General features: G+C 41.0%; 1 protein-coding gene across 10 annotated transcripts in view; it reads left to right on the top strand.

Moving 5' to 3' along the window:
* The window catches only part of FARS2 (phenylalanyl-tRNA synthetase 2, mitochondrial), a 430,241-nt gene that overhangs the window by 15,126 nt on the left and 391,361 nt on the right, over positions 1-23,754 (top strand). Inside the window, exon 1 of one of the 10 annotated variants that reach the window (XM_073332129.1) lies at positions 21,169-21,257. The exons of the other annotated variants lie outside the window; for them this stretch is intronic. Within the exon in view, the coding sequence (XP_073188230.1) occupies positions 21,234-21,257 (24 nt within the window). The 5' untranslated portion in view covers positions 21,169-21,233. Of the gene's footprint in view, positions 1-21,168; positions 21,258-23,754 lie in introns of those variants that run through there. 10 annotated transcript variants of the gene reach the window in all.

Below are 23,754 nucleotides of genomic sequence, written 5' to 3'. Positions count from 1 at the left end.
TCCCTTGGTGCTCTGGGTTCTCAGATGAAAGAAGCATCTCCTCTGTTTTTTACCCTTGCCCCACCTCCACCTCCAACCCTTTCTGGAGTTCCAGTTGACAGTCATCCTTATATCGTGAGGAGAGAGGAGACAATACAACAGAGAAGGCATTCTTTTCCCCTCAACGTTTTTGATATTTTCCTGGAGTGTGGGGAGATGCACACTGGTCAGCCAAACTGTTTTATAAAGTTTTGTTGGAAGTGTATTTAAACACCTCTTTTCGATTTATATCATGGCCTAGTGTAGATGGGATACAAGGTTTTAGACAAAAACAACCTCATTCCTGTCACAAGTTGACAATTGCTGTGCTCACATAGCTAAGTCTCTTTTTTCATTTAAAAAACAACAGTGTTTTGGTATGAATTTCCTATGCAATGCTCATTAGGCTTTGACACTGTTGTCTGCTGGTTGGTAACAGATACTGGTGGTGCTGAATGCCTAAACAGAGATTTAACTAGAGTTTCAATACAATTCCCGTTCAAGTCAATGGGAACCTTTGTGTTGACTTGAATAGGCATTGGTTCAGACCCTAAGGCTATGTCTACAGTACCATGGTAAGTCAACCTAAGCTGCGCTACTCCAGTTTTGTGAATAATGTACCTGGAATCGACGTAGCTTAGGTTGATTTACTGCAGTGTCTACACCGTGCTGGGTCAATGGGAGATGCTCTCCCTTCAACTTACCTTACTCCAGATGACAGAACAAGGAGTAATGGTCTCAAGTTGCAGTGTGGGAGGTTTAGGTTGGATATTAAGAAAAACTTTTTCACTAGGAGGGTGGTGAAGCACTGGAATGGGTTACCTAGGGAGGTGGTGGAATCTCCTTCCTTAGAGGTTTTTAAGGTCAGGCTTGACAAAGCCCTGGCTAGAATGATTTAGTTGGTGACTGGTCCTGCTCTGAGCAGGGGGTTGGACTAGATGTCCTTCTGAGATCCCTTCCAACCCTGATATTCTCTGATTCTGTGATTCCTCTTGTTCCCGGTGGAGTATTGGAGTCAACTGGAGAGTGCTCTGCTGTCGATTTAGTGGGTCTTCACAAGACCTGCTAAATCAACACCTGGTGCATCGATTACAGCAGCGTCGATTCTGTGGTAGTGTAGACATTGTCTAAGTAACCAGGTAGCCATGTCAAGAACTGACAAACCCACAGAAATACCGCAGTGAGAACTGAATCTCCCCTATTTTTAAGGTTCTGAAACTAAATGATGTCTTGATTCTTAACCTTTGTCACCATTAATGAAAATCCAAATGTGAAAAAATCCAAATGTGAATAAAAATTGGATAGATGATAAATTCAATGGTGTTTTAAAAGTTTAATTGAGATAATAGGAGTCTTTTAATTGACTGCAGTGGACTTTGGATGTGGCCCTTATACATGTGATTTAATTAGGGGCAAGCTTTTGGTTTGCTGGTAAGTTTCTTTTCTGGTGGCCCAATTAAAGGTGAAAATTACCATCTGTGTAGGTGGAATAATGGCTGGCAACTCTAAATGGAACATATTTATATTCCTATGATATTACAACATAGCTAGAAATATCCAACGGCTGTGCTTACTTTAAATTTAGGTTAGTGTATGTCTACATCTATTTTTTGTATTGTTTGCTGATTAAAAATTAACCAGGGACACTATTAAGTCACATGTGGCAGTATTTCACTGACACAAGGAGCTATTTTATGCTAAAAGAGGGGGCAGCTAAATAATGTGATTTTATTCTTGACCACTTATTAATAGTTAGGAATTTTCCATACTGAAGTTATATCTGACCTCTCAAAAAAACAACTCCAAACCAAGAGACAAGTCTCAGATGCTGAAATGGTTCCCTGTTTTATTAAGCTTATCCAAGAGCAAAGCAACAACATACATACTATAAACAGAAATACTGAGAGTTAAATATAATTTATCCTGTGATGTTCTTGCCTAAGGGTAAAAAGGGAGTCCTCTAATACAAAATGCCCATTGAATTGTGTGTGCATTCACCAGAGAGCAGCTTACATTGATCCTGAGTAGTGCTGTAATTTTTTTTCTGTTTCTTATTTAGATTATCATGAGAAACATAACACCACATTTGGAAGATGAGTAGTTCAGTTTGAATTAAGGAGACAAGTTTAAAAAAATCTTAACTGCCATATAGCATGGAGCATATGTTATTTCTGAGAAAGACATTATCTTTCAAAATAAAAAGATATGCACGCTAACCACTATGATATGTGAATGTCTATCAATTTGCAGTGATTTTGGGGGTCATGTGATAACACAAAAATATTTTCACATGCTTTAGAGGGCAGCAGTTCTCAATCAGGGTCTGAGCCCCCCCAGAGGCTGCGAGTAGGTTTCTGGGGGTCAGTCAAAATAAACCAGAGAGCAGGGCCAGCATTAGATTCACTGGGGCCCAGGGCAGAAAGCCGAATCCTGAGATCTGCTGCCCGGGGCTGACGCTAAAGCTCGGGTAACTTAGCTTCATGTGGCCCTCCTACGTCATGGGGCCCTGCTTGCTACCCCCTAATGCTGGCCCTAGCTTTTAATTTACTGAAAAACAGTTGTTGCGGCACAGGTGGGCCATGGAATTTTTATAGCATGTTTGGGGGGGCCCTCAGAAAGAAAAAGGTTGAGAACCCCTACTTTAGGGAACAATTTAGGATTAGCATGAAGGATAGATTAGGTGACCTAGTTGGTTTCTTCTCTCTCTGAATTCTGATTAGCTTATATCAGTTCTAGTTTTGCATGTGTTTTTAGGAGGTGGGCAGGGAAGGCAAATAATTAATTTCTCACTTGCTTTTATGTTTTAGTTCAAATTATGAACTTTTAAAAAATGAAAATTCTGTTTCTGTTAAGCATGGGGTAGAGAAGTAAGGGACTTGAGTGCGTGCCTACAGGCCAGTGTTTCGGTGTCAGATGAGGATAAAACAAAACAGCAATATATTGTTTAATTTAATTGTTTAATTCACTGGGGTTCTAGTAGCTGCTGAAGTGAGCAATAAGAATTACCTTGACACTACCTTGAGGCGATGTGGCCAAATGGACAGGACAGTAGGAGTCAAGCGAGCTGTGTTCTATTCTGGTCTCTGTCATTACCTAATGTGTTACCTTGGCAAACTTTTTCACCTCGCCATGCTTTGTTTTTTCCAGCTGTGGGATGGAGATAACAGAGGAGATTTTCAAAGCCACAAATGGAAGTTAGGCACCCAATTTCCATTGGGATAGGAGTCATGCACCTAAGTGCCCTTTGTGCCTTTGAAAATTTCCCCCAATGATACATACTTTCCTTTATAAAGTGCTTTGGGATTAACAGATGAAAATCACCGAATAACTGAAATATCTATTATTATGATGATTGTTACCTTAATTAGTTAATGGGACAAATTCAGTGCAGTTTAAGCATAGGTTACTCCCCCAGTGTAATCTCTTTTAGAAAAGTAATTTGTCCTAGGTGGAAAAGTCATCACTGTGGAGTTGCCCAGCCAACCCTCCTACCCCTCCTCGGCCTACCTCTTTTTTCACTTTTTGGCTAAAAAAAAAAAAAAACCACCATTTTCAGGTTTGAGGTTTTTTAATGAAAATCCAAACAATTGTAGAAAACTTTTGATGAAAATGAAAGCCATTTTGGGTGAAAAAACAAACAAAACCAACCACCCCACAAAAATCCATTTGTGAACTGCTCTTGTAGATAGAATGTTTGGTTGATGTGTGATTTAATTAATGGGACTTGTCCGCCCCTGGTAACTTCACATCCTCTAGTGCCAAAATGATATATCTGAGTTAGGGAGCAAGGGCGTACTCTTAATATTAACGTGACTGAAGTCAATGGGAGTTTTGACATTGATTTAAGCAGGAGAAGGCCCTAAACTTAACATTTTACCCAGAAAGCAGATGTATGGCTGATATTGGGAAAGGGAGCTCTAATAAACAAACACCTTTGTAGAACAAGACTACATATTGTAAGGATTTACTTTGCTGGGGTACTCTCAGGAAGACCTAGGGGAACTCCAGCAGTAATTATGATTAGAAACATCCTTGCATGGTCATAAATATAACGGAAAGAGAGGGCATACAGTACAAGCTTAAAGTCAGTGAAAAATCTATGTGTATCCAACACACAAGAAAAATTTGTTGAAAAATACATTTATCTTTGTGGAAAAACAACACCCGTGATTCATTAAGATCAGTGACGTTTATGGCCATCTTCTATGTTAGTGTCAGTTGCACAAGTGAAAACTGCTTGGGAGAAATGCATAGAAATATTGATTGTACAATTTAAACTAAGATTTATAGGAGGTAGGGAGTATAGAGAACTGAGTAACAACACATTCTTATGGGCTCATTCTTCTCTTGGTTTGTACATGGTCTATCCTCCTCCATGAATGTGGCAGATTTCCTGAGCTGTGCATCCTATGTAGTAGTGCAGAGAATTACCATTAGTCCTTTGAACTGGCTAACCATATCCTCCTAAGATCGTTTTGGAAATATAAATCCAAAGTTCTGTGTTTAAAAAATTAAATGTTGATGCTTCCTACAGTTACTAATTATTATTGCTACTGATATGGTATGTGCTTCCAAATGTGAACTTATGGCATTATTGTACTTAAAGGAAATTGTTGTGAAGCCCTGCCTGACCCATATAAATATTTTAAAGAAATAGATCTGCTGAAAGCATTTGAGTAGAGCTAAGGGAATTCTATTCTTTTATAGTCTCGTAATGAAGGAAGGAAATTTATTAGGGTTAGCCAGATGGGCACTACTCATTTTTGGCATTCAGAGATAAGCCCGCAACACCTCCAGGTGGCTCTACAAAAAATGATAACACCACGGCAGTGCTCCAACTTTATTTTTATACCTCTCAGACTAGTTAGTCACCTGTCTTTATTCTCATTTAGAACCATCTGCTGGCTTTTTTTGCTGCTTGCCTAGGTTCTTTGGGTGCTCATCATTCCAAAGTCACCAAGGGAACTTTCACTGGAGACTAATGTAGAGTCTTTGTGTGCTTGGTGTTTATAGGGCACATGGAGATCTTGTTTTTGTGTGATTTTCTGTATTCTGTTTCTGGGTTTATCTGCCCCAGATTGCCCTCGTGATGTCATGCATGACACTCAACCGCACTGAAATTCATTCTCCAGGTTTGCTTTCACCTTTTAGCTGGTGGTCACAAGAGAGCATGAAAATATCAGATTTTCATTCAAAAGTGATGTACCACACATAATTTAAAGACACTTGTATAAGTCCATTCAACAATGCATTTCTTCTCTGAGGGGAATAAGTCATGTTTATAAGGAAAATCCGATATTGTGAATGTGCAGTGTAGAAATATAAGAAAATATGAGTGCTAATTGTGTAGCATCAACCCACACCTTTCTCAAAGTCGTGAGTGTGAATTTTTCAACCAGGTAAATAGTTTTCTTTCTCAGACAAAGGTTGATGCCTTTTCAATAAATAGTCCATAAAGTGGATTGTCTGGTTGACTCAATTTAGCATTAGGTTGACTGTTTTTTTTAATCAGGGTTTATTATTCAAATATAACAAAAAATGTGAATTACCTATTTTTCTTCTTTTTTGAATTCTATTTATGAAAATCATTCTTTTAAACAGAAATCTTATAAAGCTTGTTCTACAATTTAAATAAAAATACTTGGTATATACACAAACACGCAATTCTAAATTGGTCTGTGTAAATCCCTAATGTTGTATTGAGGAGGCTTGCTACCAGTCACTTTCTTCAACTTTGTGGTCTTGATCACATACTGGGATTGATGCTCTCCTACTCTTCCTCTTCTTTCATATCAGTTGATAATGTCAGTTAAACTCTTTCATTATCTCATGTTAAGTCCAAATTTCTGTCCTAGTATTTTTACTAGATTGTCCTGAAAACTCTGTGTCTTACAAAAGCCCAAAGAACTGATCACTCATCTCCTAGTTCTTCTAGAATTACCATAGCAAGGTGGCGGAAGGGGAGTGACTCCCTTCAAACTATTGACTGATATAAAGAAATTTGGAAACTTTTTTTGAATACTAAGGATGGAGAAACCCCTTCAACAATAGTCAACATCAAACTTGAAATTCAGATATTAAAATAAGGAAAATAGATAGGAGGAAAAAGGATAAAAGCTTAATATTGCAGACATTTTCAAGAGGGGAGCTAACAATAGGTTAAATGCCTAATTGTTCTATTTTTACTGAGTGCTAATTAGGATTTGGTGTTATCCATCAGGTTTCTAGTCTGACTGTTTTTTGTAATAGTGCTTAATGTTTGGCAAAGCCAATCATCTCTTTTGCCATGGCCTTTGTAAAGTAGATTGCTTAACCCTGGGTTTCTTATTTTCCCAAATGAAATTTTTTCTCAGGGATTGCCATTATCTAAGAGACTCCCTGGACTAAAACCTGAAGTGTTTGGAAAAGGAAGTTAATTCAGGGTAAGTTATTCATTTTAACTGCTGCAGTTTTGCCCAACCATGAAATTTTATATTTTGACCTTTTTTTCCACATCTGTTTTGATTTTCTTAATCAAAGGAGTATAATTAATATTATATAAGTCTTGTGTGAATTACCTAGTTTCAAACAGGAATAGCTGGAGAATTTGGTCATGTATGTTTTGCATCCATATAATGAGACTGTTGTACTCTCCACACAAAAGGAAAAGAGAACTGTAATTAAATTGTCTGATTCTTGTGACTGCATTAGCTTGGGTCCTGCTCCTGCACCCATTGAAATCAATGGGAGTTTTGTTGTTGATTTCAGCAGGACAAGTGTTAACCTATTAGTTGCTTGTATATAACACAATTTATTTTGAAGCTTCTCTCAGACTCACTTCAGGTTGTGTGTGATGGTTGGCTTACCCTGATTCTGTCTGAATGTCAGCATCTTAATTTCCTCTCTATTGGTACCACAAAGTGTGCCCACTCCACATGTCGCAGTGTAGGTTCCCCTTTCTTGGGGCTGTTTATTGGAACGTAATATAAAGGTACTCAGCACTTAACATTAGAGCAGGGTATCCCAGGTCGTTTTAGTTCTTCTTAAATCTTAATTTCCCTTGTGTCAAGAAGTCCATTTGCTCCCTTCCCCAGGCTTCCTTCCCAATTACCCTTGTGTCAAGGCTTCAGGAACTAGTTCTTTTGTGCGCACACACTTGCTCTCTCATGCCTGTAATTTCTTTAGAACCTTGCTGGGAGACTCTGGAAAGTCCTGATCCTCCTGTTCCTCTCCTAAGTCTCCCAATAGCCCTTTCCTGGGCTCTTGCCCCCAGTTCCCTCTGGGCATCTCTCCTGGTCCCGGTTCAGACCTATGGAGAGCCCTAAATCAGATCTTTCTCATCCCCTAGCCTCCCCAAACTGAGTGACAGGCCTGCTTTTTGTTTCTTGCCGTGGTCATATGACATCTGTCTTTTACACTGGTTACAAATAACAGCAGCCAGCAGAAGGGTTAACTCCTTCCATGCCACTCCAAGGATTGGGTCAATACACCCCACCACATTTGCTGTATTCAGTTACTCATTCTTCTCTTCATATGTATCCTGATGTTTGTTTCCACTGCAGTTTTTTAACAAATAGCCATTGTCAGCAGTGCAGAAACGGCTATGGTAAATGTCAGAAGACAGGTTTGAAGAGATAAAGGGTTCAGTGGAATTACAGTTTTACAGGTTTTGTTTTTTGTTTTTTTTTTAACCGTATCATAATGCCTACCTAGGGGCTTATACTAACAGTAGATCACTGTAATCTGTTCAATCAGCAGTGGCTTGAGACCCTTGGGAACTGATGTAAACCACAGTAAGTTGTCAGCAGTTACAGCTACTGGGTAATCAAGTGTGAAATTTATAGATATTTACCTTTTAGAGGGTTTTTATTGCGTTTTGCAACTTTTCTGCCGACAAATATGCCCTCGGTGAATGATGTATTCTACCTGTGAACTCCTAATAACTGCGTCTTTCTCTGCAAACTTGTTCTGTTTGAATGCTTTGTAGAGATTTAAGTTTAAACTATGGTAAACAGACTTCAGTACTGACTGCAATGGTATATCATTTGTGGTGGAAAACTATATCAATTTAGTTGTACTCAGCTTGATCCCCAGTGGTATTTTTCTCAATGTCAGTGCAAACAAATTACATTTTCCCTTGCCTTCAAGAAAATCTTCCATAAAGAGAGAAATGTTAAACGAGCCCTGGCTTAAACATTAAAGCTCTGTACCTGCAAACACTTATATGTGTGCTTAACTTTAAGCATGTGAATTTCAGTGGGACTACTTAAGCATATACCTAAGTATTTCAGGATTGGGTTTGAAATGAGTCTGTTTTTCACTAGTTTGCTGTAAGTTCTTCTGTCATGTTTGCTAAGTATTCCCGCCTGCTTGTAAACTGTGGAGAAGTTTGGATTCAGACTTTGACTTTCTTCTTCCTCTGTAATGGGTCTGAACTAGAATCATGACATGAATCTTTGAGAACATCTTAGTCTTTTATTTACATCTGAGCTTTTCAGCCTATGACTCTAGTAAGAATCACATCTTATTTTTCATTTCATCAAGTGATCCACCCTCTCTCATCCAGTCCAGCTTCTGGCAGTCAGATGTTTAGGGACACCCAGAGCATGGGATTACACCCCTAGCCATTATGGCTAATAGCTGTTGATGGAACTAACCTCCATAAATTGTCTAATTCTCTTTTGAATCCAGTTATACTTTTGGACTTTACAACATCCCCTGGCAATGAGTTCCACCAGTTGACTGTGTTGTGTGAAGAAGTACTTCCTTACGTTTGTTTTAAACCTGCTGCATATTAATTTCATTTAATGACTCCTAGCTCATGTGTTATGTAAAGGGATAAATAAAACTTCCCTATTCAGTTTCTCCTCCCCATTGGTGATTTTATAAATCTCTATCATATTTCCCCTCAGTCATCTCTTTTCCAAGATGAACAGTTCCAGTCTTTATAATCTCTCCTCATATGGAAGCTGTTCCATTCCCCTAATCATTTGTGTTGCACTTTTCTGTGCTTTTCCCAATTTTAATACATCTTTTTTTTGAGATGAAGTGACCAGAACTGCACACAGGGTTCAAAGTGTGGGTGTACAATGGATTTATATAGTGGCATTATGATATTTTCTGTCTTATTATCTATCCCTTTCCTAATGGTTCCTAACATTCTGTTTGCTTATTTGACTGCTGCTGCACATTGAGCAAATGTTTGCAGAGAACTAGCCACGATGACTCCAAGGTATCTTTCTTGAGTGGTTACAGCTAATTTAGAACCTATCATTTTGTATGTATAGTTGGGATTATGTTTTCCAATATGCATTACTTTGCATTTATCAACATTGAATTTCACCTGGCATTTTCTTGCCCAGTCACCCAGTTTAGTGAGATCTCTTTGTAACTCTTCACAGCCAGCTTTGAACCCAGCTATCTTGAGTAATTTAGTATCATCTGCAAACTTTCCACCTTACTATGTATCCTTTTTTTCAGATTATTTATGAAGATGTTGAACAGCACTGGTCCTAGGTCCTGGGCGGGGTGCAGGGGGGGGCACTATTTACCTCTCTCCACTGTGAAAACTGACCATTATTTCTGTCCTTTGTTTCCTATCTTTTAACCAGTTACTGGTCCATGGGAGGACCTTCCTTGTTATCCCATGACTGCTTAGTTTGCTTATGAGCCTTTGCTGAGGAACCTTGTCAGAGGTTTTCTGAAAGTCCAAGTGCACAGCCTTAAGTCTAGTGATTGATGTTGCTGACTGCTGTAAATTGTCATTCCTATTTATTTTTCAAGACAAGGTCCCATTTCAGGAAAGTATCCCAGAGGTACAAACCCCAAGCATTCAAAAATCACGAGTCAGGCCCCTAAAAATCATGAGATTTAAAAAATAATACATTTTGGGTCTTTTTATTTGCCTTCTGCTTTTTAAACATTTAGTGTTCGTATTTCAAGCCTTTCTTCACAACGCCAAGGGCTTACAAAAAAAAAAAACACACTTAAGATGAGATTCTCATGTTATCCCGTAACTCCAGGAGCTGGGGATTTAAGTAAAACACCAGATATTATGAGACTCTCAGTAAAATTGTGAGAGCTGGCAACAGGAAGCACATATAATCATGTGCTTAACTTCAAGCTTGTGCTGGATTGAGTTAATTATGTGCCTAAGTATTTTCCTGAATCAGGACCCAATGGAGGGCTGAGCAAGCTCCCACCTCATTTTCTGGTCCTCCAGTGAGACCTCCAGCAAAAACAGAGAAGGCAAACATTTATATTACGGATATTTCTAAGGTTAAAAAAAGTCGTAGGAAAAAACCTCATTAAAAATACTTTTCCGTTTGTCTTTTTTATACACCAGAAAGAAGCAAAAAAGAGACCCAAACCAATTGATTTTTCTTACCTTTGAAGTTCACCTTCTATCAAAATCTTGGGTGTGTCAGCACTCTTTGTAGTTCTATAACTTTAGAGGTACTTTCTCTGAAATAATTAGTGACAGTTTATGGTGTTCATGCACAGCTACTTAAACATATGTATTATAATGGAAAACACTGCTATTAAAGTTTATGGTGTGATGATAAAATGGGTTGTATGGTTTTCAATTAACTTTTTGAAGTGTTAAAGCATTACAGCTTTTGTACCTCCCATGTGAGAGGTGAAAAATGAAAACCTGTTCATTAGACATGGATATTATTTAAGAATGAGAAGTAACTGCACGTTCTCATTTCTTCTGAAATCACTGATTACTTGCAGATTTTTCATAGTTTGTTAAATGACAGAAGGACCAAGAATAAAGCTGGAACTGCAAGATGGGTAGTGAAGCATTCCAAGGTAGGTTTTATGACACTGGGAGAATAGACTGAGTAGTGTGAAATTCACTCTAGTTATGTGATATCTATTTAAGGGCTGACAGGGTAGGGAGGACAATAACAACAAAAGTTAATCTGGAAATAATGTCTTGTCCTCAAAGTGAGAACAGCCAATGAGTGTGTTCTGGTGATGTCCTGTTTCTAATTTGTTTTTTCAGTGAGTGCATTGTCACTTAATGAATAGTTTTAGATAGGCATTCAATAGAATTAGGTAAAAAACCCTTATTTAGATTCTAGAATGAAGGACTCGGTTCTGCAACGTGCTGAGCAGCTCTGGTCCTGATCTAACAAGCAGCTTAAATATGTGCTTAATTTAAAACACAATGGGACTACTCCCATGCTTAAATGATTCCGTGCCACAGTGCTCAACATTTCAGAAAGGAGGAACTAGGAAGTGGCAGAAAGTAGAGGGAAAAGAAGACCCTACACAATATTTGAGTGGATAGTAAAGAAGGTCATCAGGGAAAGAAGGTAATTTGCGTAAAGTGGACCACAGAGAGAGAGAGAAGTTAAGCAAAGTGGTGATGCTAGCTGTGTGAGGAAATAAAACTGAATATGAGAGCTTGTGTGTGTGTGCTTTGTGGCTGGTGAGGAAGGAAAATTATGAAACGCACATAAAATTAAAACTTTGAAGAGAAAAGAAATGATAAAAGAAGAGAAACAGGTTATACTTAAATGATAATTTGATTATTAAAAAGATTCTAGGGAAAAAACAGTGTGGAGATGCACTTTAAATGTGTCTGTGGAAGAGTACATAATAAAGAGGTAGGGGAGAGAGAATAAAATAAAAAGGAGGTAGCATAGAAAATGTGTTTGTTTTTACTTTATAGAAATTCTGGTAGAAATAAATTAGGACTCTGTTTATCTTCCTGTCGAGCAATGTTGGTTTTCTTCATTCGTATTCACACTTCTGGCACTGTTTGCTGACACTCTCTGGTTGGAGATGGGGGTGGGGGCACTAGCATGTTGAGCTTTTTATTTTTTTTCTGAATGTGACTCAAGATTTACATTCTATATGGCAGTTTTCTATGACAACATGTTGGCATCTACTGTAGGTGGTGTTTGAGTTATTATTTATTTAAACATTTAAATGAGGAAACCATGGAGAAAATGGTATATTACTCCTCATTTAAAACATGTGGTCAGCTACTTGAGTCAGATACATGTCCTACAGCTCCTTATTTCGGAAGGAATGGTGACCATAGGTCAGGGCATTTTGAGGGAAGATGAATCTGGTTGGATTACAAAATCTGTGACTTGACCTTTCTTTATGTGTATGCCACAAAGGCAGGGCATGGTGGTTAGAGGTACTTCAGGCCTCGGTTCCACACTGTTCTTAAGTAATCTAGCACAGTTTAATGTCACCACAACCATTCTCTGGTTAAGTAGAATGAATACAATACTGCGGAAAACTTTAATTCCATGCCTGATCTGGCAGCAGTTGCAACTGCTGAGTGTTGTAAAGGCTCACCTCTGTGTATAGGAACTGAGTGCTCCATGGCAGTATTTGTGGCTTGTTATATGCAGGATTCTGAGTCCAGAATTAGAAATTGATTCAGTCCATTATTTTCTTCTCTTAACTTAAAATATTTACTAGGCAGTAGTCACGGTAAAGGAACATTACAAGGGATGGAGTTAACTAGCTCAGAGCTTCTCCTTTAAACATTGTATTGTAAAACTTCCAGAAGTCCACATAACATATGGCATTATCTCTTTAGTTTTTAGTACACCGTGGGCACAGGCTTCTTCTTTTCACTTTTGGATTAGATTATATATAATGTTGCACATGCTTGCATCAGCCAGGCACGATTATTTCCAGAGTAAATGATGTCAAGCAGAAAAGGTTGAATCCTGAATTACCACTGTGATGGGCTGGACCCCCTGGGACATCACCTGGTATGCTGGGACACCACTGAGTCAGATTGTTCTGTCAGGCTGGGTCCCCTTTACCTGACCTTGATGGGTTAGGCTCCCCAGCCTTTTCCAGCCAAGAACACAGGCAGGGCCACACCCAGCTGCACAGAGAGCCAGAGATCCACTCTGGGAAGGCTCAGTTTAAGGAGCTTGCCCTAGCACCCAGATGTCCACCCCCCCTTGGAGTACAAACCCCAAATTGTATGAAATTCACCTCTTCCCTCAATGTGGAAGAGGGTGTACACAACTTCTTGCCCCCCAGTTAAAAATCACATAAACTGGGTTATATTGTAAACCAGAAATAAATTTATTAACTATAACAGGCGTATTTTAAGTAGTTAAGGAGGTAGCAGACAGAACAAGGCAGATTACTAAGAAAATAAAACAGAGCATGGAGACTAATCTTAATACACTAAAGAAACTGTTTACATGCAAGTTCTCACTGTAAATGTGGTTCTAATAATTTTCACAGGCCAGATGCCCTTCTAGCCTGGGTTCAATTCTTTCCCCACCGTTCAGTGTTAGTTGTTTCCAGCAGTCATCTTGGGTGGGGTAGCAGGGGAGAATTGATGACCTGGATTACCTCCCAACCCTTAAATAAGATTTGCATAAGGCGGGAGTCCTTTGTTTCCTAGCTTCCGCCTCCCCCCTTAAGTGTTAGCAGTGGGCGTCACCCAAAGTAGCATTGTTGAAATACCGATACATAGTCAATATCCCTAATTTCAGATACAGAAATGATACATGCATACAAATAGGACAATCATGTTCAGTAAATTATAACCTTTCCAATAATACCTTACAAGAGTTATCTTGCATAAAGCATACCTTAGTTATCCTACCAGAAGCATATTTTAACAAAGAATATGGAGTATAATGTGACAACCACATTAATGCAAACATGTTTTCATAAGACCGTGGGTCTGTCTTTGCTCTTGTTGAACACCATGACAAAACTCTCACTGAGGACAGAATTGGGCCTGTTGCCCAGATCGTGGTGTCTCATCATTGTAGAATGTGATACAGGGGTCTCTGTGGTTAGTACGTTGAGCAAATGGATACTTAAATATATATAATTTACAATAGCATTTTCCAAACTTTTGAAAGCTGAGCCTTTCTTCAGGAAAATGAAATCAGTAGTGTCACCTTTCAACCCCTCCATGTTGTTGACAGAGCAGCATGGGGGAAGCTTGCAAGACGACTTCCATTTCTCTTCCTCCTCCCCCTCTCCCCCATCCCTCCACTGGACAAGCAGTTGGTCAGGACACACCATACACTTTGGGAAAGGTTGATAAAGTATCACAGTAACACAGTCTCCAGGTCACTTTAAGTGGTGCATCGCATTTATGTAAGTTTTATAGAAGTTTTATTTTTCCCCACTGTATAATGGAATATAGAAAATGACCACTTAATAATTACTGTCTTCCTAGCAGGACAGAATCTTATCCTGTGTATTTTAGTACAGTGGATATAGATAAATGTAGCAGCATGTTACCCAAACTACTCAGCGATGCTTGTCATGTGTCTCAGATTAGAATTTAAATAAATACAGTACTGATGCCAAAAGTCCCATTACTCTTTTTTATGAGTATGGCTGTTAATACCTAGAGCTGCAGGAAATAATGAACAGGTATTTCCTACCACAACTGTCTTCCACTACATTTATTTATTCAGGTCTATCCTGTGTGGAAATGAAAGTACCCCAATATTTTTTCCTCTTAGTTTGCTAGCTATTGATCACATTCCTTTATGGTGATACTGTGTCCTTGGGGAATGAATGTGCAGACTGTCATTGTTTCTGGGTGAGGCGTTCCTTGTAAGGCACTGGTTAATCATCATGTATCAAAACCAAGGGATAGAATCCACACTCTTAAGAAGGCTTAATTGTCCATATATTATTATTCATGTAGTGCACCTCTAGAAAGCTGTGTTGTTCTGCTGTTGTTAGTACCCAGACACCCAATAAACCCTGCTTTCCCTGTGGTAATGTACACAAACCCGCACCCACAATATTTTGCACTAAGGTAGATAGTACTTTTCAGTCACAGATCTCAATGAAATTTATTATTCCCATTCCCATTCCACAGATGCAGTAACTGATATATAGAGAGTTAAATGGCTTGCAAAGAGTACAGAGCAAATCAGTGTCTGAGTCATGAATAGATTACAGGTTTCTAGCTTGCCCTTTGTTTGATGGGTTTTAGCTTAAATATTCTTAGAGGTACTTTTAATTTGGATGCTACAAGTGTGAGAATACTGTACCATGGATTTAATTTACCAAGTGTTAGTCAAGTTTTGACCCTGAAGTTGTGTGAAGGTTAAGTGGGTATTGAATATGAGAGGGAAGCTAAATGAAAAGGAGAGTACAGTACCCCTGCTTGAAATTGTTTTTTCCTTCCACTTGCTTAACCAGCCCCAGCCCAGGTTAATTGAAAATGAGAACTCCAGATTGTGAACTTTGCAGAGCAATCATCTCTTCTGAGAGCACCTTGAGGAGGTTGATGGGGAAGCCACTAATAGAAGCATTCCTACTTGGTGAATGGGGGGAGTGCATGAGAAATCAATAAGATACTTGCTACATCATCAAGCTGAAGATCAACCACTCTGGTCATGAAAATAAGACAATGCGGTAGTGGTGGAGAGAACGGAAGAAGGCTGCTGCTTGTTCTACAGTAGATTGTCAGTGTCGTGACTTATGGTGATGAAAGAGGCTCTTGCTCATATTAGCCTCATCATGGCTACCATGACCCTTCTGTGAGCAAAAATTGAAATAAATGTCTCTTGGAAGAAGACGTGCAACTGTTCCCAGTCCGACAAGGCATTTGGAGAGTTTTACCGAGGAAGTCATACATGGAAATCAGCGGCCTCTGATCTTTGACATGGTGCAGTGCATGCTTATATTAAAAATCCAAGCTTTGGGAGAAAGCAGTTCTAAATCTGTGATTTACTCAAGAATTAAATAGTCCCAGATGTTAAACACCAGTTTTGCTGTGCAAACAGTTGGAAGGAACCCAGCTTCTTTCTTTAAGTTCTGGTTTTTGTTGAAGATCTTAAAAAGATAATACTTGAAAATAAATTAACTGATATTGTCAAAAGACTGAGGGGAAAACGGGTATAATGATTTCCTCTAGCTGTCTTCTGTTGACATTTTTGTTTATTTAGACTATAAGATCTTTGGGGCATGGACTATGTGCATATATAGTGGGACCTTGATCTAGGTTTGGCTTTTAGCTATTATTGTAATGTAAATAATAATACTAATAAACTGTTCTGTGTGAAGTGAGGAATATAGGCCACATAATATGCCTTGGGTACATATCTGTACTTTTATTTAAATATCTGTCCACAAGCTATTATGTCACATATATATGGCACACCTAGGGTGACCTGGGTTTAGGTTACAAAAGCTAATATGCTTGTCACATCACATAAGTCAGTAATCATCGATTCAAATGGTTATTGTTACAGGTATCACTCCATTGACTTCAGTGGAGTTTCATCCACTTATGCCCATGTTGCATAGGTGCAAATCAAGAATTATGGACTACGTTATGAGCACATCACATGATAAATTTAATGCTGAGTGTGTACAGTGTTTGGAAGAGTAGTATAATATGTAATAATTACTACCGTCCTTGCCAGCTCACATGGTGAACTGGCTGCTATGAGTTAATGTGTTCGGTAGAGGTATAGAATATGATCCGCTAAAACTTTGGATACATTATGGGTAGGACCCTACCGAATTCATGGACGTGAAAAACATGTCACAGACCGTGAAATCTGGTCTTTTGCCCGTGAAATCTGGTCTTTTGTGTACTTTTACCCTATACTTTACAGATTTCCCGGGGGAGACCAGCATTTCTCAAATTGGGGGTCCTGACCCAAAAGGAAGTTGCAGGGGGGTCACAATGTTATTCCCAGGGGTTATTGTATTGCTACCCTTACTTCTGCACTGCCTTCAGAGCTGGGTGGCTGGAGAGCTGCGGCTGTTGGCTGGGCACCCAGCTCTGAAAGCAGTGTCCCAACAGCAGCTGTGCAGAAGTAAAGGTGCAATCCCATACCATGCCACCCTTACTTCTGTGCTATTGCCTTCAGAGCTGGGCGGCTGGAGAGTGGCGGCTTTGACTGCGGGCTCTCATTGACATGGGCTTTGAGTGAGGCTCCAACTGGTTCACTAGGACATTAGTAAGTTGCGTACTTGAGCAACATGAAGTTTTTATAGTGAAACCTCCAACCAGACTAATCTTACCCGGCATTGGGCTTTGCTGCAAACCTGACAAAGGGGTTAGCTTCACAGAGATCTAAAATGCTAGACTGAGTTTTGTCAGTTTGTTTTTGGACAGAGACCGCATAAAACAGTGTCATTTTGAATTGAAGCCAGGCAAAACTTGGCAGTTTCAGCTTAGTTTTGCTTTGTGTTTTTTGGAGAGGTTGTTAATAAAAAAAAAAAAATTAAAAAATCAAAGTGAAATTCATGGGGGTTTAGGCCACATGAACTCCTGTGAGCTCAAATCCCAGAACTTCACAGTTCTAGTTGTACAATATTAAATTTCAATTGTGAAGAACAATGCGTATGTCTACACATTTTTGAATATATAAAGAAAACATGAGTGAGCAGAATAGATAGATGGTAAATATAGTGTGATAGAAAAGTTTTATTGGTGCTTTTTTGTGATAGTCTACATAAGTAAAAGAACCTTCACTATCTGTGAGTACTAGGTGGCCATCCCAAGCTTTTGCTGATAAAACCTTTATACCACACCTCTACTGTCATGTATTCTATATACAACATACAACATATATTTTACAGGAAAAAAAAATTTAGGAATAGTTTAGAATGTTTTATACTTTTTTATTGGTACTATTTTTCATTTCCCTCCACTTGTAAATCAGACTGCGTTAGTTACTATGAGTTCAGTTTTATATGGAAAAAAGGAAGAAATTATAACATACCCTGTAGAAACCTCTAAAAATTACCTTGAATATATTTTCAATGTCTAAACATGTTGATTTTAGGATCTAATGTCTTGGAAATTTACAGGTTTTAGAAGTAAATGCTGTATGTTTCAATGAAAGCTTAGAATGCACCCATTCCAACATTAAAAATATTTTATTTCTAGTAGGACTATGAGATGCATGTTACAGAGTCAGCATGTCACAGATTCAGAACTGCATATTGCACATCCTGCCCCCCAGGCCAGGGTAATTCTGGGGGAGTCTGACTGGGTGGATTAGGTCCAGAGGTCCACTGCTGGAGGCTTTATGGCCGTGCCTTACCCTGCCCCAGAAATGAGCAGAGGAGAAGTCTTCAGGTGGCCAATCAGGGGCCAGAAGGGCCATAGAAAAGGAAGCAGCAGAGGCAGAGCAGTCAGTTGCTTCCTGGAGCTTGAAGAGGGAGAACCGAGTGCCTGGCTGGATGGAAGAGCAGCAGGACTGGGGAGAGCTCACTGCAGGCTGGCTGAGTACAGAATCTAGCCAGACCAGGCAAGGGTACCATGATGGGCCCTGCTGGTCTGGTTGAAGACTGAGCCCAGGCGAGGGCTGCCGAAAGGCCACCAACCGAGGGTACCAAGATGGGCGCCTGTTGTGCCTCTTGGGAGAAAGCCTTGGTGCTACGGACCCCATACTAGGTGACTGTATACCCTGGAAGAAGGGGACGGTATGTGTGACTTGGCCAGAGGGCTGAGTCACTGAAGACCTGCCGAACTACCATCGGCCAGAGGGCACTCATGAGAGGCAGGTGCTACGCCATTGTAAGAACAGCAAGGAAAGCATACTCACACCCAACCAGAAAGAGGGTGCCCACGAGAGGCGGGAGGAAATTCCTCATTTTGTGTAAAGAGATGAAAGCCAGGAGATTCTATCTGGTCCAGACATTTGCATGATATGATTAATTTCTTTGTATCTGTGAGGACAAGGCCCTTAACTGAAGCAATGTAGGAAGATTTGGAAATATTACATGGTTAATTGGCTTCCAGAAATCAAGAATTAGTTCATGTCTATACAGACGCTCCCCGGGTTACGCAAGACTCGATTTACGCAAATTCGCACTTACGGAAAAAGTTCCATAAGTCAGAAATAGAATTTTCGAGTTGTGGAAATTTTTGCGTAATGTACAGGTATACGTTTCCGACTTATGCAAAATTTGAGTTACGCAAGGCTTTCCGGAATGGAACGATTGCATAAGTCAGGGGGCATCTGTACTACAAACTTTGGTCGATACAAGTGACATCAACATAAAGCCTCCACAGTTAGTATTTCATTTGTGGGCATGCATACTTGGTTCCTTGTGTTGGTTCTGTGCATACTCACCAGGAATACTTGCGTCATTGCACAGTGTGGTGCACCATGGGCAGGTATCCCAGTGAGCAACCTGCCACTGTCCAGCACACTGTCTTTTTGGGTAGTTTTGGCAATGCACGGTGGGACAGAAACGAGTTGTGCAGGTGTGACTTGGAGCAAGAGGTCAACTTCCCAGTGTACAGCTGTCTCCATCCTCTATTGTCATCTATATCCCATTATTTTTGTGCTTTTTTAAAAATCCCAAGAAACTATGCAACCCATCCTCTGACAGATACATGGAATCTGCACAGTTCTGCACTATTATCATAAGTCTTGCAAGCACAGAATGCATGATCCTCTAGTATTTGCAGAGCCTTAAGAAGAACCAAATTGGTGGGAGACATGATGTTTCCTTGGAGGACGGATTGCTGTGAATCATAGCGAGAACCAGTTCAAGGTGGTTGGTGGTGTTCATGGAGCAACTGCAGATGGTGGAGAGCTGCTTCTGGGCCTGAGGAAACAAGCGCTGACTGGTGGGATCGCATCATCATGCAGTCTTGGGACAATGCGCAGTGGCTGCAGGACTTTTGGATTCACAAGGCCACATTCTTGGATCTGTGTGCCAAGTTCACCCCAGCACACTAACAAAGGGACACCAAAATAAGAACAGCACTGAGAGTAAAGAAGCAAGTGGCACTGTGGAAATTTGGAATGCCAGTTTGCTACTAGTCAACGGGAAATCCTTTTGGAGTTGGGAAATCCACTGGAGGGGCCACTGTCATGCAAGCATGCAGGGCCATTAATTGTCTCCTGCTATGCAGGACTGTGATTCTTGACAATGTGGATTTGCAGCAATCAGGTTCCGAAATTGCTGTGGAACAACAGATGACACACAAATCCCTATTTTGGCACCAGAGCACCTTGCCACCGAATACATAAACAGAAAGGGCTACTTTTCTATGGTTATGTAAGCATTGGTAAATCACTGCAGATGCTTCACCAACATCAGTGTGGGCTGGTCAGGGAAGGTGCATGACGGATGTATCTTTAAGAACACTGGACTGTTCAGAAAGCTTCAAGCAGGGACATTCTTTTATGATCAGAAACAAGGGCCGTTAGAAGAGCTTATGCTGCTGAGGGAGCCTTTGAAAGAAGAGTTTAATAGTGAGCCACAGTAATGCATTTTATACTGTGCTCTACCTCGCCCTGCTGTTTTGAGCCTGTTAAGAATTGTGTGGTGCTTGGTGTACTGTACATTGATGAATATAACACTGTCCATGCACCTATTAATTTTGAGGTGTTTGCTGTAAATTTATTATTACACTGTGTTTGTCGCTGATCCTGTAAGTTGTGTCAAACTGTATAGTAACAAGTAAGTGGGTGCTTTCAGCAGTGCTAGGCGCTCTGCAGCATATATGGTGAAATAATAAAGATTAATCATTTTCAAAATATAGGTAATAGGATTTTATTCAATAACAAAACCAGTGCAAAGAAAAATCTGTGCAATTTAAAAGCAAATACGATAAAACCTTCATAAATTAATGGAACAGAACAAGGGGAAAGAATGCGGCTTTCACAGGTCAGTGCATATGAAGCTGTAGTTGTCCCTTATGTCCCTAGGAGTGGGGTGGTAGGGGTCGGGATGCAGCCCCTGATGCCACAAGGAATGTTGAAGAGGGGTGAAGAGAGGTGCCGTAATGCTGTTCTCCATGGACTGCAAAGGGAGGCGAGCCTGTGACTGTTGAACATGTAGATCCACAAGAGTCTGCAGTATCTGTGCTTGCTACCAGAGAAGCCCCATTATGCCCTGGTGTATCTCCCTCTCCTTTTCCCTCTGGGTCTCCTGGGCCTTTCTCCTGTCTGCTTATTCTTTCTCCAGGCTGTCTGTAGTGTTCACCCTCTAGGCACTCTGCTCACGGTCTGATGCAGCACTGGATTGCAGCATCTCACTGAACATGTCATCCCAAGTCCTCTTCTTTTTCCTTATCTGGCTCAGGTGATCCACAGGTGTGGAAGGGGGACCTTTTGAGGCCGCAGTGGCAGCAGCTGCAGATAAAACACGCAGAAGTGCCATAGTCAGTATCGTCACAACAGAAAGTGAAAGTTGAGACTCAACTCCCTTTGCTTTTTCCCCTACAGTTTTAAACAAGACATGCTTATTGACACTTATGCTTTGGGGTGCTTGTGCGCATGCCACTCAAAGAACCATCCATGGTGAGTATGGCCTGCCAGGGGTGAGGGAATTGTTTGGTTGCATGAAACTATAAGGATAGGTTAATGGGAGTGAATAATGGCACCATTTTTCACAGGTGAAGGTTATTTTAGCTGATATCTCACTCCTGAAGGTAACAAAGGCACAGAGAGCAGCTGCTGGTGGTGTCCTGAAGCCACTCAGATCCGTATGCTGCTAGCCTGTGTACTGCAATGGTGCCTGCCGAAGTTATTGCTGACTGGTGTGGGAAAGGTTTCAGAGTAACAGCCGTGTTAGTCTGTATTCGCAAAAAGAAAAGGAGTACTTGTGGCACCTTAGAGACTAACCAATTTATTTGAGCATAAGCTTTCGTGAGCTACAGCTCACTTCATCGGATGCATACTGTGGAAACTGCAGAAGACATTAATATACACAGAGACCATGAAACAATACCTCCTCCCACCCCAGCAGGAGAGTGGGGTGGGAGGAGGTATTGTTTCATGGTTTCTGTGTATATAATGTCTTCTGCAGTTTCCACAGTATGCATCCGATGAAGTGAGCTGTAGCTCACGAAAGCTTATGCTCAAATAAATTGGTTAGTCTCTAAGGTGCCACAAATACCCCTTTTCTTTTTGGTGTGGGAAAGTGTCCTACTGCGGAGGAAGAAATAAGGCTTCCATGGCTAGAAACCTTCAGGAGAGGATTGCAAAGTACCTCCATGAAAGTTTCATTGAGATCTCTCAGGAGGATTCAAGGGACATCCCTGTGTACATAAACAAACTGCTCTGCGTAGACCCCATTGCTATGGGCAGTGGATATCTCAGACCAGTGGAGGCAAAGCATCGCCAAACAGCCAGGGATGGCCCTACCTGCACTCCGACCCGAGGCTCCCTCCTTCCTCCCACTCTTCCCCTGTGGCCCCAGTCTAGGCCGCTCCTCTTCCCCGAAGCAGGCTAGGGCTAGGGCAGGCCAGCTGGCAGCACAGGGGAGCTGGGGCTGGTGCACACTCTGGGGCTGGCCAGCTGGGGTGGGGTGGCCTGGGCTGGCTGGCAGGCCAGGACTTGGGGCAGCTGTGGCAGGACTCCTCCAGCTGTGGTGGGCGGCTCGGGGCTCTGGGAGGGGTGGGGCCAGTGGCTAGCCTTCCCAAATGGGTAGTTCACACGCCGCCCATGCCCTTTGCCTAACTTTACAAGGGAATGAAAAGCAGATGATAACACTGCCTCTCTTTGTTGTACTATTGCCTCTTCTAGTAAAAGTAAATTAATGAAAAATCAGTAGCTGTGTCCGCTTAACTTGGGGGTGCCATCAGTACATTATTGTAATGGGAAATCCAATTACACACTTACCCAAGGTTCCTTCCCCTGCGTTGTGCTCACCCGCACTTGACTGCTGAGACTGACAGGACTGCGGTGGAGCGTCAAACTGGTCCTGGCATAGCTTGACTCCTCCCCGCAGTTGTATGTCTCCCATCCTCACTGTTCACATCAGGGGTCAGTGGTTTAGGCTCCTAGGAGATATCAATGGTGGTATGTGATGGTGGTGGGATCTCCCCCAAGCATGGCATGCAGTTCTTTCTAAAAGTGGCAGGTCTGCAGCTCAGCACTGGATCGACTGTTGCCTCCCTAGCCTTCTGATATTCCTGATGCAGTTTTTTTGCTTTCATGGGGCACTTGCTGCTGGTCCCTGTCAGACCCCTTCTCCTGCATCCCCTGTGCAGTCTGCTCGTAGATGTCCATGTTTCTGCCGCTGGTCCGTAGCTGTGCTTGCACAGCCTTTTCTCCCTACAGGCCCAGGAGATCCATTATCTCCTGTCTGTTCCAAGCTGAAGCGTGTCTGGAGCGTGTAGCAGGCACAGTCAGCTGGGCAGTTGCCACAACAAGGGAGCACTGCTAGGTGTGCTCGCCAAGCTGGACAGTCAGGAAAAGGCATTTCAGTAATTCACTGGGGCTTTAAAGGGAAGGGGGACCTTTCTGTCTCTGTGACCCTGGGAAGAGGAGTTCACAGCTGTGACCAGAGCAGTCAGTGTTGGGCATTGTGGGACAGCAGCTGGAGGATGTTAGTCAACGTAAGTAATGCAGTGTCTACATTCATGCTGCGTCGACCTCAGTACATCAACTCTGGCTCAATGCCACTCGGGGAGATGGTGTTACTGTGTCAGTGTAACAGGGCATTTACATTGGTGGGAGACAAATTTTAAGTGTAGAAATGTGCACAACTAGGTTGACGGAAGAGGGCTTATTTTGAACTAACTTTGTAATGTAGAGCAGGCCTGATTTTAGCTTACATGCTGTGGGGTTGAGAAGCTCTGGGAAGATATAAAAGTAGAATTTCCAGTTGTTTGAGTTGCTCAAGGCATATGGAAATACAAATGAAAAATTTATAGAAAACCTTTTTACTTTTACATTTTAAAACATTAGATGCATATCTTACACCTTAAAATAAGGGGCATAGCTTCCAATTTGTTTGAACTAGTTGTCAAAATAGGCATCTTCTTGTTTCTATACTCTGTTTTTGTTTATA

Source organism: Lepidochelys kempii, chromosome 2 (genome assembly GCF_965140265.1).
Source record: "Lepidochelys kempii isolate rLepKem1 chromosome 2, rLepKem1.hap2, whole genome shotgun sequence".
In the NCBI taxonomy this organism is placed as follows: domain Eukaryota; kingdom Metazoa; phylum Chordata; order Testudines; family Cheloniidae; genus Lepidochelys; species Lepidochelys kempii.
Note: the sequence above shows the minus strand (reverse complement) of the source record. Positions and strands in the feature narration are given on the sequence as shown.